This window comes from Tauraco erythrolophus, chromosome 1, assembly GCF_009769465.1.
Source record: "Tauraco erythrolophus isolate bTauEry1 chromosome 1, bTauEry1.pri, whole genome shotgun sequence".
Taxonomy (NCBI): Eukaryota; Metazoa; Chordata; class Aves; order Musophagiformes; family Musophagidae; genus Tauraco; species Tauraco erythrolophus.
The window spans coordinates 106,761,995-106,781,330 of record NC_141465.1 but is presented as its reverse complement, the minus strand read 5'-3'; the positions used below and the strand labels follow the sequence as shown (position 1 = coordinate 106,781,330).

General features: G+C 43.9%; 2 protein-coding genes across 2 annotated transcripts in view; one reads left to right on the top strand and one right to left on the bottom strand.

Annotated features, from left to right (window-relative positions):
- NEK5 (NIMA related kinase 5) overlaps window positions 1-3,008 on the top strand; it is a 37,072-nt gene extending 34,064 nt beyond the window's left edge. The window contains 2 exon segments of the mRNA XM_086612448.1: window positions 2,169-2,274; window positions 2,674-3,008. Of these exon segments, the coding sequence (XP_086468574.1) occupies window positions 2,169-2,274; window positions 2,674-2,890 (323 nt within the window). The 3' untranslated portion in view covers window positions 2,891-3,008.
- Window positions 3,009-4,498: 1,490 nt separating this feature from the next.
- ALG11 (ALG11 alpha-1,2-mannosyltransferase) lies at window positions 4,499-10,378 on the bottom strand. The gene is made up of 4 exons (XM_086612435.1): window positions 10,322-10,378; window positions 8,830-9,063; window positions 7,167-8,098; window positions 4,499-4,770 (listed from the first exon to the last, which is right to left on the bottom strand). The coding sequence occupies exons 1-4, from the start codon at window positions 10,357-10,359 to the stop codon at window positions 4,499-4,501; spliced, it is 1,476 nt and encodes a 491-aa protein (XP_086468561.1). The 5' UTR covers window positions 10,360-10,378.
- Between the last annotated feature and the right edge of the window lie 8,958 nt (window positions 10,379-19,336).

Sequence of the window (19,336 nt, the reverse complement as noted above, 5' to 3'; positions counted from 1 at the left end):
ATCCATTCTCCGCCCAGTCTGTATTTGTGCCTGGGATTGCCACGACCCAGATGTAGGACCTTGCACTTGGCCTGGTTAAACTTCATGAGGTTGGTACGGGCCCACCTCTCCAGCCTGTCGAGGTCCCTCTGGATGGCATCCCTCCCTTCCAGCGTGTCGACAGCACCACACAGCTTGGTGTCATCGGCGAACTTGCTGAGGGTGCACTCCATGCCACTGTCCACGTCACCGACAAAGATGTTGAAGAGGGCCGGGCCCAACACAGACCCCTGAGGGACGCCACTCGTGACCGGTCTCCACTTGGACATCGAGCCGTTGACCACTACTCTCTGAGTGCGGCCATTGAGCCAATTCCTTATCCACCGAGTGGTCCATCCATCAAACCCATGCCTCTCTAGTTTAGAGAGAAGAATGTCGTGCGGGACAGTGTCAAAAGCTTTGCACAAGTCCAGGTAGATGACATCCGTTGGTCGACCCTTGTCCACTGATGCTGTCACCCCATCATAAAAGGCCACCAAGTTGGTCAGGCACGATCTGCCTTTGGTGAAGCCATGTTGGCTGTCACCCACCACCTCCTTGCTCTCCATGTGCCTTAGCATGGTTCCCAGGAGAATCTGCTCCATGACCTTGCCAGGCACAGAGGTGAGGCTGACCGGCCTGTAGTTGCCCGGGTCCTCCTTGTTCCCCTTTTTAAAAATGGGGGTTATGTTCCCTCTCTTCCAGTCATCGGGGACCTCGCCAGACTGCCACGACTTCTCAAATACAATGGCCAGTGGCTTGGCAACTTCATCCGCCAGTTCCTTCAGGACCCGCGGATGGATCTCATCAGGTCCCATGGACTTGTGCACCTTCAAGTTCCTCAGATGTTCCCGAACCTGCTCTTCAAGTACAGTGGGCGGTGGTTCATCCTCACAGTCCCTGCTAGTTCTTTCCACAGCTTGGGTGGTAAGACAAGAGGTTTTATCGGTGAAGACTGAGGCAAAAAATTCATTGAGTACCTCAGCCTTCTCTATGTCCCGGGTAACCAGAGCACCAGTATCCTTCTGGAGGGGGCCTACATTCTCCTTGGACTTCCTTTTGTCCCCTACATACCTATAGAAGCATTTCTTATTGCTTTTTATATCCCTTGCCAAATTCAATTCCTTCAGGGCCTTAGCCTTCCTCACTTGATCCCTGGTCACTCGTACAGTTTCTCTGTATTCCTCCCAGACTATCTGTCTCCGCTTCCACCCTCTATAGGCTAACCTCTTCATTTTCAGTTGGTCCAGGAGCTCCTTGCTCATCCACGCAGGCCTCCTGGCCTTTTTGCCCGACTTGTTCTTCGTCGGGATGCACCTCTGCTGAGCTTGGAGGAGGTGCTCCTTGAATGTGGACCAACTTTCCTGGGCTAAATGTGACCAACTTTTTCCTGAAGGCTAAACCAGCTACACGTACCAGCTAAATTCTTCTCCTAAGACTAGCTTTACTGTTTATACATGAAACCAAGGGAAATTAAATTCAAACCACTTTTCACTGTCAGCAGTTCATAGGGCTAAAGCAAGAATAAGTCACACAGGTGTTCTAACGGCTGTTGTTTTCATCAGTTACATTTATTAAAACATGGCACTCCCAATACCCAGTTCTGCCCTGCTACTCAGACTGACATTGTGGAGTACAGCGTTACCCAAACTGGCAGATTTCTCTTGGGTCACATGCAAAATTTAGTCTTTATACTAAACCAGCAACTCTTAGCATTGTTCTCCCACCTTCAGGTTCGGGTTGCCTTTCAGTCTTTGAAAGCGAGCGTTCTTAGGGAACCATAGCTACATCTAAGCAGTAATTTTCAGTCCCAAACAGTACTCCCCTATGTTTTCCACCGAAAATGCAGACCCTTGTACTGGGAACTTAAACCTGCTAACGTCAGATTGCCTTTCTTACTTACCTTTTATACTCCTTTGGTTATGATCTACAAACACACTAGGTTCCACTGAGCAGAAGCTACAAACCACTGTCTAAAACGTGTGATCAAGAACAACAGAAGCATGTTATTTGTATAATTGTAATTTGAACACACACACACTCATAAAAAAAAAATAATTCAAGCATTTATTTATTTGCTATTACTTTACATACACTTGTCTAGTTAGCTAATATACAAATAAAGGAACATTTCTCTTCCTTTCCAGAAGGAAGATTTACTATGTTGCTTCCAAAAGAAAACAAGGAAGATGATTCAGAAGCATACTTTGCTGTTGATGAAGGCAGACTTGAGCCAAGATCAGATGATGAAGACACGTAAGTCGCACACATCAGAAGAAAAATTGATACAACTGAACAGTTTTAATGAACTGACAGGTTGCACTGCCTAAAGCTTTTCTTCTGTTCTTTTAAATTCATAAATGAAGAAAACTTGTTTTACAGAGTCTGCTCATTTAATTCTGTAATTTGTCACATGCTAGCGCTGTCATTAAAAATGTTAGGCAGAAGTATTGACGTGGCTTTGCAACTCCTGTTCTCTTACCTTATAAATACAGGTAAACAATCTCATGGAATAAGAAGAAACAGCTCATATTCCGTGTGTCACTTGTAAATTCTTTATAAAGCGTTTTACAAAAACCTCAAAGACCCTGAAAGGATAAAGGCTTGTAACAAAGATATATTTAATTAATATAACTATCTTGGTTTGCTTTACAGAAATTTTGAAGATTCTGAAGATGAACTCAGGCATGAGCTGGAGGAATCTCTCGAAAAAGCAGCAACTTCTCCACCAGAGAGAACCATGACATCTCCCATCCTTTCAATAAATAAAGACCAAACAGATGAAGAAAAGATGGGTTTACTCAGCAAATGACTTGGAAAATCTGATGATGACTTAGAAAATAACCACAGGTCGTTTAGCGTTGACGCATAAATAAACAAGGCAAGCAGGAAGCAAGAGCTACTTAGAACACCAGCACGGTTACTGTTTCAAAACTTTAACTTGCTTGAAAATTCAGCCACTTCGATAACAAAATTTAAAGATAGTTGACATTAAATGCCAAGTACATCAGCTGCTTTTCAACAGTGCTAAACAGTCAATTAAAATTAATAGAAGGTTGTTGCTATTTTATTTAAAAGGAAAAAAATCAGGCTACTTTTCATATGTCTAAAATGTTGAAAAATCCTGATCCAGACTGAAATACACTTTCATCTTTGTTACTCTAATCTACCTGGGACATCTCTGACAATAGTTGCTTGAGCAGATTTCTGATTGCATACTCTTTAACCAATTCTGTATCGTGTAAGAAAGTCTCCTAGTCAGACTATATTATTTTGCTAGCTCAATTAACTCCTTAAGCTCTTCCAGCTTTTCCATAATCTCTATGTACTGCCAATACAGCTATATAATCCATAGCTTCACTTACACAGTGCTGAGCCTACATAGTATCACCAACTGCTCAGCAGTTTTATATAGGAGCCGTATAAGGGTTTGTTAGCACCATGAGAATTGTGCATTTCCCAATTCCTAATAAAAAATGGAACAGTCGGTTCTTCCAACCATCTTTTTTCACATACAAAATTTCATATGATCAAGGTGAAGCTTAGAGGGAAAAACCACATTCTGAAGTCTGATTTCAGTAGCTTTTTGCACCTCTCTTGGTTTGCTAAAATATAAAACACTGTTTTGATGGCTCAAAAAGGACTGTATGTTTTTCCATGTGTGATACAAAAGCAGATGTCCAATTTTTGAACATTTTGTTCACTGTGTTCTCGGTTTTATAATAAGCATTAGTTTAGAGCTTTAATGTTCATGTTTGTATAAAAAGTAATCATGCCCTCTAATCTAGATCCTTCTATTCCCTAGGAACAGAAAACCTTTTAATAGCATAGGGCTGGAATAATACCATTAAGTTGTCATACTGTGAAAGGGCATGAAGAAGTAGCTAATATGAGGATCATAGACAAGTGCAATTATTACCCTTATTAAAAAGGAAGCTAGCAAAACACCATATGATTAACCTAAAGGAATCATTGTAGGTAATGAAATCTCCAGAACCACAATTAAAATCCCACATAATAGATTTTTGCCACACAACAGGGGACAGCAAACTGAAAATGTGCTACAGATTCTGGAAAAAAATATTCTGGGTACAAAAGCTATCAAACAAAAGCGTTGACTTTAAAAGCTGTGATTGTGGGTGAAGAGTCATGAAATGGGTGGAGACTGAAAGTATTCAATAAATAAAAGAACTTGCAGATGTAGATCAGTTACCAAGGAAATACAATGGTGGTGTGAATCCAGAGGATTTCACACTGCACCGTACTGTCATGTAGTCGACAGAAAATTTTCAGGAGCATTGGTTTCCCAGTAAAAAAAAAAAAAAAAAATCTATATTACATAAAGCAGATATCCTGAGATAAAGGAAAAAAAATCTCATTATTGGATGGGACCAAGGGATCACTGATTACATATATTTACAGGTGACACACAGTCAAATACAAAGGTAATTTTATTTATATACATTTTTATAATACACATTTATTTAAATAATGGCTCCACCGATAACAGGAATGTCTCTTCAAAATGCTGGTCAGAAAACCTGTGCACAGACCGACGAGCATTTTCTCTGATCTCTAACCTTTTTTCAGGAGACAAAGAGAGGATATAAGCCATCGTCTCAGCATAACTGTCCTCATTTTCTGCTAGGAAGCCTGTAATACGTCCTTCATAGGGAACCACAATATCCAATTTGGGCCCTCCGGAATGGTGAGCCAGGATAACTGTGCCAGCTGCCATACATTCAACCACTCCTGTAAAAGATAAAAACATGCAGATATGAATGTGCACATCACGTACTTTGGCTTTCTGTAAGACACTGGAAAGTTAACCGCAGTAAAATTCACTCAGAATTACAAGTTACTACAGACTGCTGTTCTAGATCAGTTTGAAAAACACAGAGTAAATGGTCTCATAAGAAAAATTTAAGTTTTTCAGTCCTAAGGACTGAAATGATAGTTTCTCTTAAACATATTAAATTGAAATTAGAAATCAGATATAATTGGTTAAGTTGTGGTTCTTGGAACATACTCAATTTACCTCAGGTAGATTATATCAGCGGTATACATGGGGAAAAAAAAGCTAGATATTGAAACCAATGTAAAGATAAACATGGAAGGTGGCTCTGTGACAGAACACTGCATAGTTTTGTTCTGCTCTGTGACAGAACACTATTCTGTTCTGCTCTGTTACAACACTACATGAGCTTTAAGGTCCCTCCCTACCCAAATCATTCTATGAACACTGCAATGCTGCTTTTATGTATGGTGGCAGCTGCAAAAAACAATTAAAATTTAGAGCTGAATGTCACTGTATTCATTTTCTCATCCACATGGAAGACTTTAACATTTAGAAGGCTACTGAGAGAAACGCTGACTATGCATGTTTCAATCAGATGATACTCAGCTCAGTATTTTGCAGATTAACAAATCTTTATAGCTTTTGACAACTCAGCAAGGCTAGTAAAAATTGTTATTGCTACATCTGTATTTTTGATGGAAGAAGTTTTAATGACATGGGAATCTGATATTAAGCTTCCCTCAGCCAAAAGTAGAGGGAGAATAGCACATAATGTATACATCAACTTAATTCTCCTCTATAGTTTCAGAACAGACCTCACAAACCACTTTAATTGCTGTTAATCTGATTTGATTTTTTAAAAGTTCCCCTAGCTCAAAAATTGCAAACGATAAATAATTCTCCAAACTTTTGGCATGTGTTTATTTTTTTCTTAAAGGCAAAAAGCCACTGGAGAAGGTGAAATCATGCTGAAATTAAAAATCACAGTGTGATTGTATCACTTTAAAAAAAAAATAGTGTTTTGTGGGGGAAAAAATGAGAAACCATTCTTTCCATTTTGTGGCAGTTGCTTCTGAGAGACACTTTAGAGTAAATTTTTTTATACCAAGTTCCTACAAACTACTCTTCCTGATACTTACTTAACTTGTATTCTAATAAAGTGTGATGACATTAATTGCAGTTTAGTCACATTATAGCTAAGTATGGCATCCATCTGCTTGGCTGCTAACTTACCCTGTCGTAGAATCATAGAATCATAGAATGGTTAGGGTTGGAAGGGACCTCAAAGATCATCTAGTTCCAACCCCCCTGCCATGGGTAGGGAAATCCTCCACTACACTAGGTTGCCCAAAGCCTCATCCAACCTGGCCTTGAACACTTCCAGGGGTGGGGCATCCACAACTTCTCTGGGCAACCTGTTCCACTACCTCACCACCCTCTGAATGAAAAATTTCTTCCTTATATGTAATCTAAATCTCCCGTTGTAGATTTATGACTGATGGGCAATCTTAAATTCTAAGTCAGGACTTGACTAATCCCAATACCTTAATTCTGTATGCCAGCACATTGCAAACCATGTCCCAGCTCCTCTGTGGCACCCTGCTCCATGCTACAGCGACTGACTTAAGGACTTGATTTAATTGCCTTCGCACAGATGCCTAGTGCAATGAGACGACCAAGGGTACCTGGTGGCTTACATTTGGCTTACAAGTAAGAGACAGGATCTGTGGGAGACTCACACCTCTGAGACAGCAGCTAGAGCCCCATCGCATAATACTAGGCACTTCAAGTGAAAGTTGAGACACCCATGACCAAAATCTCTGCACACGGATGTCTACACGTGAACTGTGTCTAAGCTTCCCCTGCAGTCAGTGGAGCCAACAGGGCACAATCTAAGGTGCTTAAACCAAAGTACCTGCTGTGTTTTGAGGCTCCATTTGGTATGGAAGGCATCTGCATAAGGCTGGCAAACCTAACAGAGGACTTTGCAATGACCCACCTCCTTGCAGAGCGATAGCTGGAGGTCAGGCAGAACATCCTGGGCAGCACAGATGGGAGCAGCTGGCTATTTAGGTGACTAGAGGATGCCCGTAATTAATAAGTCTGTGACGTCTACAGCACTTCAGCTTGCACTACAGTAGCACCTAGTGGTGGGTCATCAGAATCGGTCCTGTACGCTTCACCTCAACTAGATCACTTCTCACAGCAATGGCAGCTGGACACCTGCTTGGCATGCAGACCCCTATGCTCAGACACCTACACTAAGGAACCTTAATCATGAACTGAAGCCCTCCCCTGAGCTGTGTCCTCAGGTGGGGCACATGACTGAACACTGAGGAAAGATACTGACCGATCCCGAAGTGCTCGTTCCACATCGTATGCAGGCCGATGGTGGCCTCAGCCAGGTGTCTCTTTAGCTCCTCAAAGGGAATGTTTATTCTGAACGTCACATCGTTACTAACTCCCAGCTCTTCACAAAGACCTTTAAGGTTATTTACACGCTCTTCATCTTGCTGGTTACGACAGCCTCCAATTAAGATAAGCTTCAATGATGGCTGCTGCCCCAGTCTCTTCTCTTTCACCAATTTAGCAAAGGCTCTGATTTGCAAAGGATGATCTTTTTCAGGCCTGAACTGGCTGACAGAAACAATGGAATGTTCAGTCGTGCTCTTTTCCTCTTCCAGTGGAATATCCAGGAAGGTCTGAACATCGCATGGTGGATACACAACGCTAGTGCAAGCCCCAGCTCTCCAGAGGGAAAGGATGTGATTTAGCGTCCAGGAAGAATTAACCATAACCACATCACTGCAGGAACCCACCAATCCGTACATGAAAGCAAAGAAGTAGTAGTAGAAAAGTTTAAATTTGCTGAAAAGTGGATTGTTTGTAATGAAGGCTGCATTGTTAAACCTGGTATCCTGATTCCTAACAACAGAAAGCATATCGGTGCTGATAGTGGGATAATGGACGTAGCATCCAACACGACAACCTCCTAAATATTTAAAGAGGGGAAGCGTGAAGGCATAACCCATTGAGTCAATATAAATATCAGGAATGCACTTTAGGAGAGCTTCCCAGCCGAGAAACACTGATCCCAAACTTTGTCCCAGTAAAGTGAAGTGAGGGTAAAGAGAAGCTTCCACAAGGTAGCGTTTTTCTAAAAATACAAACTTTACAGGGTGAGTTATTTTAATATTGAATCTTCTGAAAGCACCTTCTACTATTTCTTCTCCAGTGGCATCTCCATCACCAGTGTAAACAACACATGTTACATTTCTGTACCTGCAAAAGTAACGGAAAATAATTTCATACATTCTTCTCTTCAATTTTTTTAACATGAAACTAAAATATTATCCATTCAAAATTACTCAGAAAGTATGTGAGAACAAATGTCTGGCCTAGCTCTGAAACAATTTTAACGAAATTATACTTTTCCTTATACTTCCACAGTTAAAGTTCTGACCTGCAGAAAAAAAACATATGGCTGAGGACTTGGGGAATTTTATTTTTCTTTGAGTAAAACATATAAGGAGCTCATAGTATTCTACAGACTTAAGAATGCTTTGTCCTACATTAGGAGATATCCGTCTAGTGCATAGCATGAGTAAAGTTTAGATGCCTGTGCAAGACAGGGGATGTGCCAATGTTAAATCTGCTTTAGATATTAACTTGGTTTGCCTCCTGCACCAAGAGGCAAGTATGGAGATTATCAGTTATCTACTGATGAGTTATGGCTATGCAAAATTCCATACCAGCATGAGAAAACTGATGAGGGAGGAGTGGTTCTCCCAAGGAGAGAAAGAAGTGAGAGATGCCACAGCAGGAAAGATCAAAATCTGGGTAAAGGGATGAAGTGGAATGGTGCAACCAGGTGAAACTCAGATGTAAAAAAAAAATGTAGGACCAGTAGACCAATAATACCTATTTAAATATATAAAATGCCAAAATGTGCATAAATAATACATCAGTAGCTGAGAATAAAATAATGGTATTTGATAAACATATAAGCTTACTTTTTCTGGAGCGTTCTTATGGCACACCACAAGACTCTCTCCCCTCCACCACCTGCATTGCAATATGGGTGAAAAAAGGCAACCAGCAACGGCCGCTTCCCATCCTTTCCTGCTGAGGTCAACTGTTTTTTCCTTTGTTGTATCCAGAGCCGTATTCCCCACAATAGTACCACCAAGCAGACACATAAAATTCCACTTAGAAATAATGCAGGGATTAACAATGAGCACAGCAATCTGAAACAAGCCAGAAATTTTAAAATTGCTTTGAAGAAATACTATGTGTGAAATCGAGAGAGAAAGGCTCACAGGTAGTGCTACAGGGAGTTCAACAATTTTAGTTCTTCTAATCTCAGAAATCATCAATATCTGTGTTGTTTTTAACAGCTACAGAAAAAAAATGCTATTCTACGTTGTTTAGCCAAATATATTTTTCCTTATGTTACTTCTCAATCATTCATTACTGTTTATTCATGCCATGTATCTATGTTTAGCTCCATGTGCTAGATACACTATAAAGGTTACATGCCCTCAGCAACCCAGCACAACACAACTCATGAAATGATTTCTAAATACATTTTTTTTTTTAAGAGTTCTCTTCAGTCCAAGCTCCTGTTTGGGCTGCCTTAATGCCAACTGCTTTGCTGCAGAGCTACTTAGGCCAGTCTGCAGTGCATGAACCAGAAACCACACTTTCCATTCCCCTGAGGTTTGAAGAGCTGTGCCAATACTTCTTCCCAGTAAGGGCAACAGAACACTGGAACAGGCTGCCCAGAGAGGTTGTGGAGTCTCCTTCTCTGGAGATGTTCAAAACCTGCCTGGACGCGTTCTTGTGTGATCTGATCTAGGTGGTCCTGCTCCGGCAGGGGGACTGGACTAGATGATCCCTTGAGGTCCCTTCCAATCCCTGACATTCTGTGATTCTGTAATTGCCCAGAGAGGCTCTGAGCAGTTTCTCTGGACAGACCCGTGCCCTCAGGTCCCTGACAGGGGCACTCCCTTTGCTCGCCACCGCGCCGCTCTCCTAACGCAGGAACGGAGGCCTCTCACAAGAGCCTCTTTTTGGCCTCCCGCGCTTCACAGCCGACAGAGCCTGGTTTCTGATGCTGCGCTACGCGTTACGACAAACACCATTACTCGACATTGAAGGAGCTGCTCACGGCGAGCCACGCGTCACGGCTGACACGTAACGCTTTCATTCTCGGGATGAAGTCGCGGGAAAGCACATTAACCCATCCGAAGCCGGTGGCAAAGCGAGAAAGAAGCGGGCAGGGATCCATCCCACCTCGCCCTGCCCGGCGGCCTCCTCTCCTCAGGGGAGGCACGGAGGGCGGGGGGGGAGGCGGAGCGGGTGCGCGATGCCCGGGCAGGGACGGGGGAGCGTGGCTGCGGCTTGGCAGGGGGCCATGGAGGCGCGGAGCCTCCTTCTCCCCTCCCCCTCCGCTGCGAGGACGCGCCGCCCCCACACACACGGCCGCCCTCGCAACCCCGGTACCTGATGAGCCCACACAGACACAACCCTCCCGCCACCATCTTGGACAACGCCACGACGCCTTTCCGTCGGAAGGGGTGGCTCCCGGCGGGGCGGGGCGGGGCCAGCCGGGCATTGCCGCCCTCTTATTGGTTCCCCGGGAGACAGGCGGAGGGGAGGGGAAAGGGGCGGGGCTAAGAGCGGCGCGGCGCCGCCGAGTGGGCGGGAGCGGCGAAGGGGGCGTGGCCTCTGGGGGGGATGTGGGAGGGGCGCTGCTCCCCCTCCTCCTCCTCCTCCTCCTCCTCCTCCTCCTCCTCCTCCTCCTCCTCCTCCTCCTCCTTCTCCTCCTTCTTCCCCTCCTTCCCCCTCCTTCCCCCTCCTTCCCCCTCCTTCCCCCTCCTTCCCCCTTTTTCCACTCCCCTCCCCCCCCCCCCCCCCCCCCCGCCCGCCCGCCGGAGGGCAGCGCTGCGGGATTCACACGGCGTGGTGGTGTGTGTGGCGGCAGAGGCGTCCGTGGGGCGGGAGCTTGCTTTTCCTGCATCCACGTGCAAATTTTGTCTCTGTAAATACTGGCCCCCCCTTTGGCCAGAAGAGGATGGTGGTCGGTGTCCTGTCTTCCAGCTCTGCCTTAATCTCCTGCTTGTAAGTGAATCCCTTTTTACAGAGAGGTGCCTGCCTGCGCTCCGTGCACGTGTACAAGGTGACTCTGTGAGGCCCAGGACGGGATGTCCAAAATACCCTGTGCCTGGTGCTCTCTCTAAAAGGATCCCCGTGAACATGCTCCCGGCGGCGATTCCTGCTGGAGGATGTCCGGGCTCTCTCTGGCTAATATACTTTGTCTCCTGTTTTGTCTTGATTGGGGAATATCTGCACAGACCAGAGGATTAATATAGAGATAACACTGAACGGTGCTGGTTTTTAAAATGCTACTAATGATGTGTCATTAAACAACAAGACTGTGTTTCTAAAATGGCTTCCCTTGGAAAAATGTAAGAAACTCATCCTGTTCTCCCAGATGCTGGGAAGTGTTGAGTGAAAATACCGGACTGTAGGTGAGGGCCAAAACATTTCTGATTTCTTGTCACATCTCTAGGTGCTTTTTTCCTCCACCACATACTCCATTTAAAAAGAAAAAAAAAGCTTTATGTGGGAAATTTGATTCAGATAACAGCCTCCACTCTCTTGCAGAGTTAAGGTTGTCCAAAATTTGAGGGCATTTCAAGCGTACTTTCTTTGAACAGGACCTCTCCAGAACCTGTGATCTTTCAGCCTCTTTGGGGTTAGCATGATCTCTTTCATGTCATAGCCACCTGTGTGTTTTGAGGTCTTGAAGCTGTTAGGGATGTTTACGAAGGTCATCCTGTGTCGTCTTTGTCAGAAGAGTGCTAGTTTGAAAATACTGAATCATTAGTTTATTTGGCCATTGCTATAGCCCGAAGCAGAGAGACAAAGTCTCTACTGTAGTGGGAGTGAGAAGAGTTCAGCTTAGGTAATGCTTACAATTCTGACCTGCCTGGATTGAGTTTTTCACTTATGAGGACTCACCATGTGAGAATGGAACTGTAAATGTGTCAGGCCCTCAAAGTTAGAGTTTTGTTTGTTATTTTACTGGTTATTTTAGTTAAATCTCTTAATTGTCTTAAATACCATTACTATAGGCTTTGTCAGGGCATCTCTGCCTTCATGTAAGCAAGTAAATTGGAAGAGTTCTGTTGGGAGGTCATAGAATCATAGAATGATTTGGGTTGGAAGGGACCTCAAAGATCATCTAGTTCCAGCTCCCCTGCCATGGGCAGGGAAACCCTCCACTACACCAGGTAGCCCAAAGCCTCATCCAACCTGGCCTTGAATACCTCTAGGGATGGGGCATCCACAACTTCTCTGGGCAACCTGTTCCAGTACCTCACCACCCTCAATGTAAAGAATTTCTTTCTTATATCTAACCTAAATCTGCCCTCTTTCAGTTTAAATCCATTGCCCCTTGTCCTATCACTACACGCCCTTGTCAAAAGTCCCTCTCCAGCTTTGCTGTAGGCCCCCTTTAGGTACTGGAAAGCTGCTATAAGATCACCCCAGAGCCTTCTCTTCTCCAGGCTGAACAGCCCCAACTCTCTCAGCCTGTCATAGAATCATAGAATGGTTAGGGCTGGAAGGGACCCTCAAAGGTCATCTAGTCCAACCCCCCTGCAAGGAACAGGGACATCTCCAACTAGATCAGGTTGCTCAGGGCCTCATCCAACCTGGCCTTGAACGTCTCCAGGGATGGAGCATCCACCACCTCTCTGGGCAACCTGTTCCAGTGTTCTACAACTCTCATGGTAAAAAATTTTTTCCTAATATCCAACCTGAATCTACCTCCCTCTATTTTAAAACCATTAGCCCTTGTCCTATCACAACAGGCCCTCCTGAACAGCCTCTCCCCATCTTTCCTGTAGGCCCCCTTGAGGTACTGGAAGACCGCTATAAGGTCACCCCAGAGCCTCCTCTTCTCCAGGCTGAACAGCCCCAACTCTTTCAGCCTGTCTTCATAGCTCTCTTATCATCTTCGTGGCCCTCCTCTGGACTCGTTCCAGTAGCTCCATGTCCTTCTTGTGTTGGGGACTCCAGAGCTGAACACAGTATTCCAGGTGGGGTCTCACAATAGCTGAGTAGAGGGGCAGAATCACTTCCCTCGACCTGCTGGCCACACTTCTTTTGATACAGCCCAGGATACAGTTGGCTTTCTGGGCTGCCAGTGCACATTGCCGGCTCATGTTGAGCTTCTCATCCACCAGCACTCCCAAGTCCCTTTCCTCAGGGCTGCTCTCAATCCATTCTCCGTCCAGCCTGTACTTGGGATTGCCCTGACCCGTGTGCAGCACCTTGCCCTTGGCCTTGTTGAACTTCATGAGGTTCTCACAGGCCCACCTCTTCAGCCTGTCAAGGTCCCTCTGGATGGCATCCCTTCCCTCCAGCGTGTCCACAACACCACACAACTTGAACCAACAGCTCTCATAAGTAGGGTGCCAGAGGCGTTGGTTTCTCTCCCTTAATCTTTTCCTCTTTCTTGACAGAGCATTTGCCTAAGAAGCATGTGGGACGTTTGCAGAAGAGACCGTTGCTGGATTCACATCTCTCAACACTTCTCTTGTTCTGTCAATATTTGAAGATAATTGCCTGGGTTCAGAGCAGAGGCATAGTTCTTCTGGGGAACAAGAAGTCCGGTCTATTTTAGATAATTAAATCTGTGTGACTCTCCACTGACTTGAAAAGGAGCTTATGACCACTCCCTTGGAAGGTATCAATTTTAGATTGAGTGTCTTTATGAAGCTGAAGGATCACATGTTAGCCATGGCTTAATTAAGATGAGACTTGGGTAATGCTGAAGAATTCCAGGAAGCAAGAATAATAATTAATGAGTGCAACACCTATATACCTGGCTTTTGAGTTGTCTGGGCCATAAACAGCAGATGCAGCATTTTGGGTTTAGATTTAGGTCTCCGTTTGGTAAATAATATAGCTAAAGTACTTGGAGAAGCCTTTGACTTCATGTGGCTAGAAGAGGACAACTTGTTCTTTCCAGTCAAGGCTCATTGCAAGGTTAGCTGTACTGAAACCAGGATTTAACCCACGAAGCTTCCAGCACAAGTCTGATGCTTTCTTCAAGGCATCAGTCCTAAGTATCAGAAGTATGTTTTAACCTGAGCTCAGCAAAATATCTTGCTTTTCCTGAAACCACCTAATCAATTTCTTGGAAAGTTCCCCAAATCTCCTATTAACCAACACTTATGTCTGTGCACTTGACAGCTGGAAGAAAAAGACTGATTTGCACAGTCACAATGGAAACAGCTGCCTCCTGGCAGCATACTGTATTTGCAGTGCATGAATTTTCCAGCAGGGTGGGCCTCAGACTTGATTCGGCTAGCTGTACAGCCACATATACTCTGCATGCACAACATAGCCAGTGTGAGGTGTAGGTCTGGCACTTCCCTGAAATATTGAACTTTTTGCATGAATGCAATGTCCAGCGTTAGTGCTGCACAGCATATACATGATTTTACTAGTGACAGCAAACTGAGGGAGTTGTTGAGAGAACAACTGTTCTTATCTTGCTTTTGCTCCCAGGGCAAACAACAGATAGGCTAGAGGAATTGTTTTGGTAGGAGCAGCCCTCTCTGATTTATATTCCTTTTTTTAATTATTTTTAAGCTTCATGGCCCTTTCGTTACCATGTGCACTCATTCTTGATGGCTACTTTCAGGTGGTGTATGCCAGGAAACATGACGTCCTTGCCGGCTGTGTATGACCTATAAGTTGTAGCTCAGGTACATAAACAAATAGATATTCTGGATCTGGATAGCTTTTTCAGATCCTTCTCAATGCTAAAGAGGAGAGAAGAAGTGTTCTTCACAAGGCAATCAGATTAGATAGAAAAGCTGCAGTGCATCTGCTTGTACTCTCTACTGTCTACTTAGATGCATGTCTTTTTTTGGTTCTTTATTTTTTTCCCCAAAACTACATGAGTTGCTATGGACACAAACTGTTGCACAAGTTTTGAAACCTCTACCAGTCCTGGCGCAAATTCCTCAGACCTGATTTTACAGTCAGAAGATGTTTTGTTTGATGGCCCCTGTTTCTTCTGCAGTTCTTCCTATGTGTTTTGTAGTCACTTCAGATGATCTTCTTTTCATGGAAGGCTATTTTTATTTTGGAAACAGTGTTCACTTACTTGTTGTAGGGAGAAATCCACTTGATGGTGGGAGTATCAAAGTTTTCTCAGTTCTAATAATTTATAGTTCACAAAATCATAGAATGGTTGAGGTTGGCTGAGACCTCTGGAAGTCATCTTGTCCGGCCCTTCCTGCCCAAGCTGGGCCACCTACAGCTGGTTACCCAGGGCCATGTCCAGTCAGCTTTTGAATACCTCCAACAATAGAGACTCCACAACGTCCCTGGGGAACCTGTGCCAGTGCTTGGTCACCCTTATGGAGAGAAAGTGTTTCCTGATGTTCAGAGGAAACCTCCGGTGTTTCAGTTTGTGCCCGTTGCCTCTGGTCTAGTTGTTGGGCACCACTGAGAGGAGGCTGGCTCCCTGCTCTTTGCACCCTCCCTTCACATATTTATATACATTGATGAGATCCTCCCTGAGCTTTCTCTAGGCTGAACAGTCTCAGCTCTCTCAGCCTTTCCTCATAGGAGAGGTGCTCTGGTCTCTTAGTCATCTTAGTTGTTCTATTTCTTTTTGTAGTCTATCTAGTGGTAATTATAAAAAAAGACATATTAATACTTTCGAAGTTCTTTTGTCAACTTTTGTTTAATCACAGGTTATTCAGCTTCTGACCTGAGCAATATGAAAACTGTGTCTCTGACAGCCCGGCAACCCTGCAGGCTGCAAGAGACACCTTTAATGTGTGAATATCCAACACTAATTGAGTTGTCACCACTTAACAACTTCCCCACCTTAAAGCATATGTAGCAGAAGGTATCTTGTGCATGCGTTTAGAGTATTGGCAATCACTTCAGCAAAAGCAGTGCTGAGCTCCCTGTGGTGTTCCCACTCTGGCAGTGAGAACGCTATTAAAACCCTTGTCTATAGAAATTCCATGTGGCTGACATGCCAACGAAATTAAACTCGCCTGGTCATGAGGTCAGCTTTGTTTTCACCTTCCCAGAGATATACCGAGTTATTTAATCTTTCTCTGCCTCTAAGTCTTTTTGTCCTGTTTTACTTGCTGTCTTTATTAAGGTCCTTACTCTGAAGGAAAATCCATTCAAACAGGCCTTCTCAAGCACGTGGTATTCAGAAGAAATAGCAGAATCCACTCACAGTGTGTTCTCCACAAGCCTGCAGGACATTTGAGATAGTTTTGAAGTATATTTTCGTAACACTCGTTCTTGCTGAGTACTCCATATACGAGTAACTTGGTAAGATAAAACCACTGGCAAGTAATAACACAAAGAAACTGGATTAATACTGTGTAAGGATATTCATATGACAGTCATGTGGTCTTTTATGCTTTCTTGTACAGTTGGTTACTTTCTTTTACTGTGTAGTACTGAGTCTCTCATACAGGGCTGCTGTCTCAGCTACCAAAATGCCTGGGACTGTTTTTAGCAGAAGGAATCTTAGATCATTCATATACACAGTAAGTTTTTCCTTTTTGCATGTCTTGTGATAGGCTGTTAAATGTTACAGTACATTTGGTTTTTGTTGTGTACTAACAGGAGGAAGAAATAAAGTTGCACCAGTTGTATACTAAATATTTGCGAAGCGAAAAACAAGCATTGGAAATAAATGGCGGCACTGATATATATAGGGCAAAACACTATGGGAATGTTTTTACTGATATGTTGTAGTATTAAAGTGGCTAAATACAAGCAAATCTACTATTTTTTTTTACCTGTCATCTTTACTTTTGAGCTAGATGTTCTAGGACATGGGTGTTCACATCATGTATCTATGAGCAAAAGCAGCCCGTTTGTTTTTTGACAGCAGCAGTGAAGAAGTAAGCAGCTTGGATCTACACAGAATTTATGCAAGAGCTCCTATAAACCCTGTGTATTTGTATCACCAGGCAGCTTAAGCAGGTCAAACCCATAGCTTTTGATTAATAAAAGATTATTTTCACACAAGTTGTCCCGTTTGGGCAAGGACCGTGTAGGAAAACAAATTAGTTCCACTGTTGGAGTTTAATCCTGTAGATTGTGCCAGTGTTTTAGCCTCCCATGGACTCTTCTGTCAGTTCTCCTGAACAGTTACCAGCAGGAAAAAGCAAAATGTCTGCCATTTTTTAGGGTGAATGAAGGAAATATATTCAAGGACCTCAGAGCACAGGCAGAAATGGGATGGCAAATGATGTAGCTCTACTGATAACGTCACTGAGCTTGCAAAATAACATGTAGACTCACCTTAAGTCCTAGCTTTTTCAGCTGGAAGTTTGGGATTCTTCAGGGGCTGGTGACTATTTTCGAGTGTCTGTGGTAGCAGACCAAACCCTTCTTGCTTTTCCTTCCGTCTTTATGTAGATACTGATGTCTCTATGGTCCATCTGCACCTAATCAGGACATGAAGGGGATCCTGAAGGACCACCTCTTTCACAGTAATACCTTAACATCTGTTTAAGTCAACTATGAGACTGCTCAGGAAGCTGCAAAACTGCGGTGTGAAATTTTTGCTCAGATAGGCACCTCTATCGTCAGACTTTAAAGGGTTCACATACTGAAAAAGAAAACACCCTGCACTAACTTGTTCAAGGTGCATTTGTGCACACGTGTTTGTCTGTGCTTCTCTCTTCCTGTTTCAGGAAGCAAAGGAGAGTGCTTTTTGGATGAATATCCGATTTGTTTCACACGAAGCCAGGGCAAGGCAGGATTTGCATTCTGTGTTCACGTCTGGCTCCTTGGCACTGCTCAAGAGAGAGAAAGGAGCCAGAAACTGGCTGCGGAGCAGGACAGAAGGGAGTTACAATTATTGGAGGAGACTGACTGGCTAGTCCAGACATGTGAGATGCAGGCACTGTGCCTCGTCCCCTCCTCTGACTTATTTCTATTCTGGGGATGAAGAAAGCTTGAAAGGTCGGTGATTTTCCCATGAGGTAGATTCAATCAAATATGCTCTTCTGGGGGGTGAACTAGGGCTGCTTAAAAGTAGTTCCCTGCTGCACTACCTTTTCTTTCTACGAGCAGAGGTACCGGGAGGGAATGATAAATGAACTGAGCCTGAATTTCCATGAATTAGCATCTCTGCTTCCCAGGAATTGAGGGCAGTTAATAAATCTCAGAAGGTTGCTCAGCAACTCTCAGGATGGTTACTTTCTTTTACACTGAGCTGCAGAATGCGTGCATCAATTTGACTAAATGTGTCCTTGGAAGAAACATTCTTTGTCTGGAGAACAGACTGAGGTGAACTCTGGAAATGACAGGATTGCCGAGAGCTGAACAAAACCTCCATTTGCCTGTTGGAAAGCTTTTTTGTATTTCCCTTTCCTCACAACTACAGGCTCCCAGGAACTCTTTCTTTAGGAGTCAAATGTCTCCAGTTTCCTCTGTGTGCTCCTGCAGTAAACAAACACCATTTTTACAGTGAGTTTGACTCATGATGAGCCAGATGCATGCCACAGAAAAAAACCTCTCAAAAGCCATCTGCATTTGAAAGCAGGATTTTAACTGCGTATTTCAATCCAGGTGTTAAATGTTTCGGATAGAAATACTTGTAAAGAGAAAGAGGTTTACTCTGTATTGCCCTTTCTCTTAGATGTTTCTCGAAGCATCTGTTTGTGTGGAAGAGATTACGTAAAATTAGTAGCAGGGTTTCTTGTGTTGATACTTTCATCCCTGACTGTTGCTTTAGTTATGAAATTTCCACCTGAATTCTTCCCCACTACTCGTTGTAGGCTGCTGGTGATATTTGATGTAATAGAGAATTATTATCTGGTATTCCAGCAGAAAAACGACTGCCAATATGTTTTCATCTTTATTTTTTAAATCTCCACTCAGTTGCTATAAGCCTCTGCAGTGAATCAGTGTGGCTCTATCCAGGCAAGCTCCATGTATTTTCAAGGTCACTTGGATGTATGTTTTGTCCAGTGATAGAAACTGGTACCTCCCACCCTGTGACTCTGCCCTGAGAGTTGTCTGAAAGTTCATACAAGAGAGTAGACCTGGGCAGGGCAGTACTGTAATAGTTCCTAGCCCTGAAGGGCAAATAATTAACAGGATTTCGGTAGAAAAATAAGTTAGCTAAACAAGAGCTCACATACATTACAGTTTGGACCTCTGACAACAGCAAAGCCACTACCCCGTGTGCCTGTAGTGTCCTCATCAGAGGTTTTCCTCCTCACTTCTTGCCTGCTGTGGCAGAGGAAGTGAGCTGGAGAGCTGGCAGGGCAGATCTTCATCCATCTCCAAATTGGGAAGAAGAACCCTCCTATGGGCAGTGCAGTAGTTAGGGAGGACCCTGCGGCTGAACGACTGGACCTTCCTGTCCCTTCAGTCCTACTGTGAGTATGGTGATGCCGAGGTCAGTGGCGTGTGAGCAGTACCCTGGTTTGTTCTCTCACA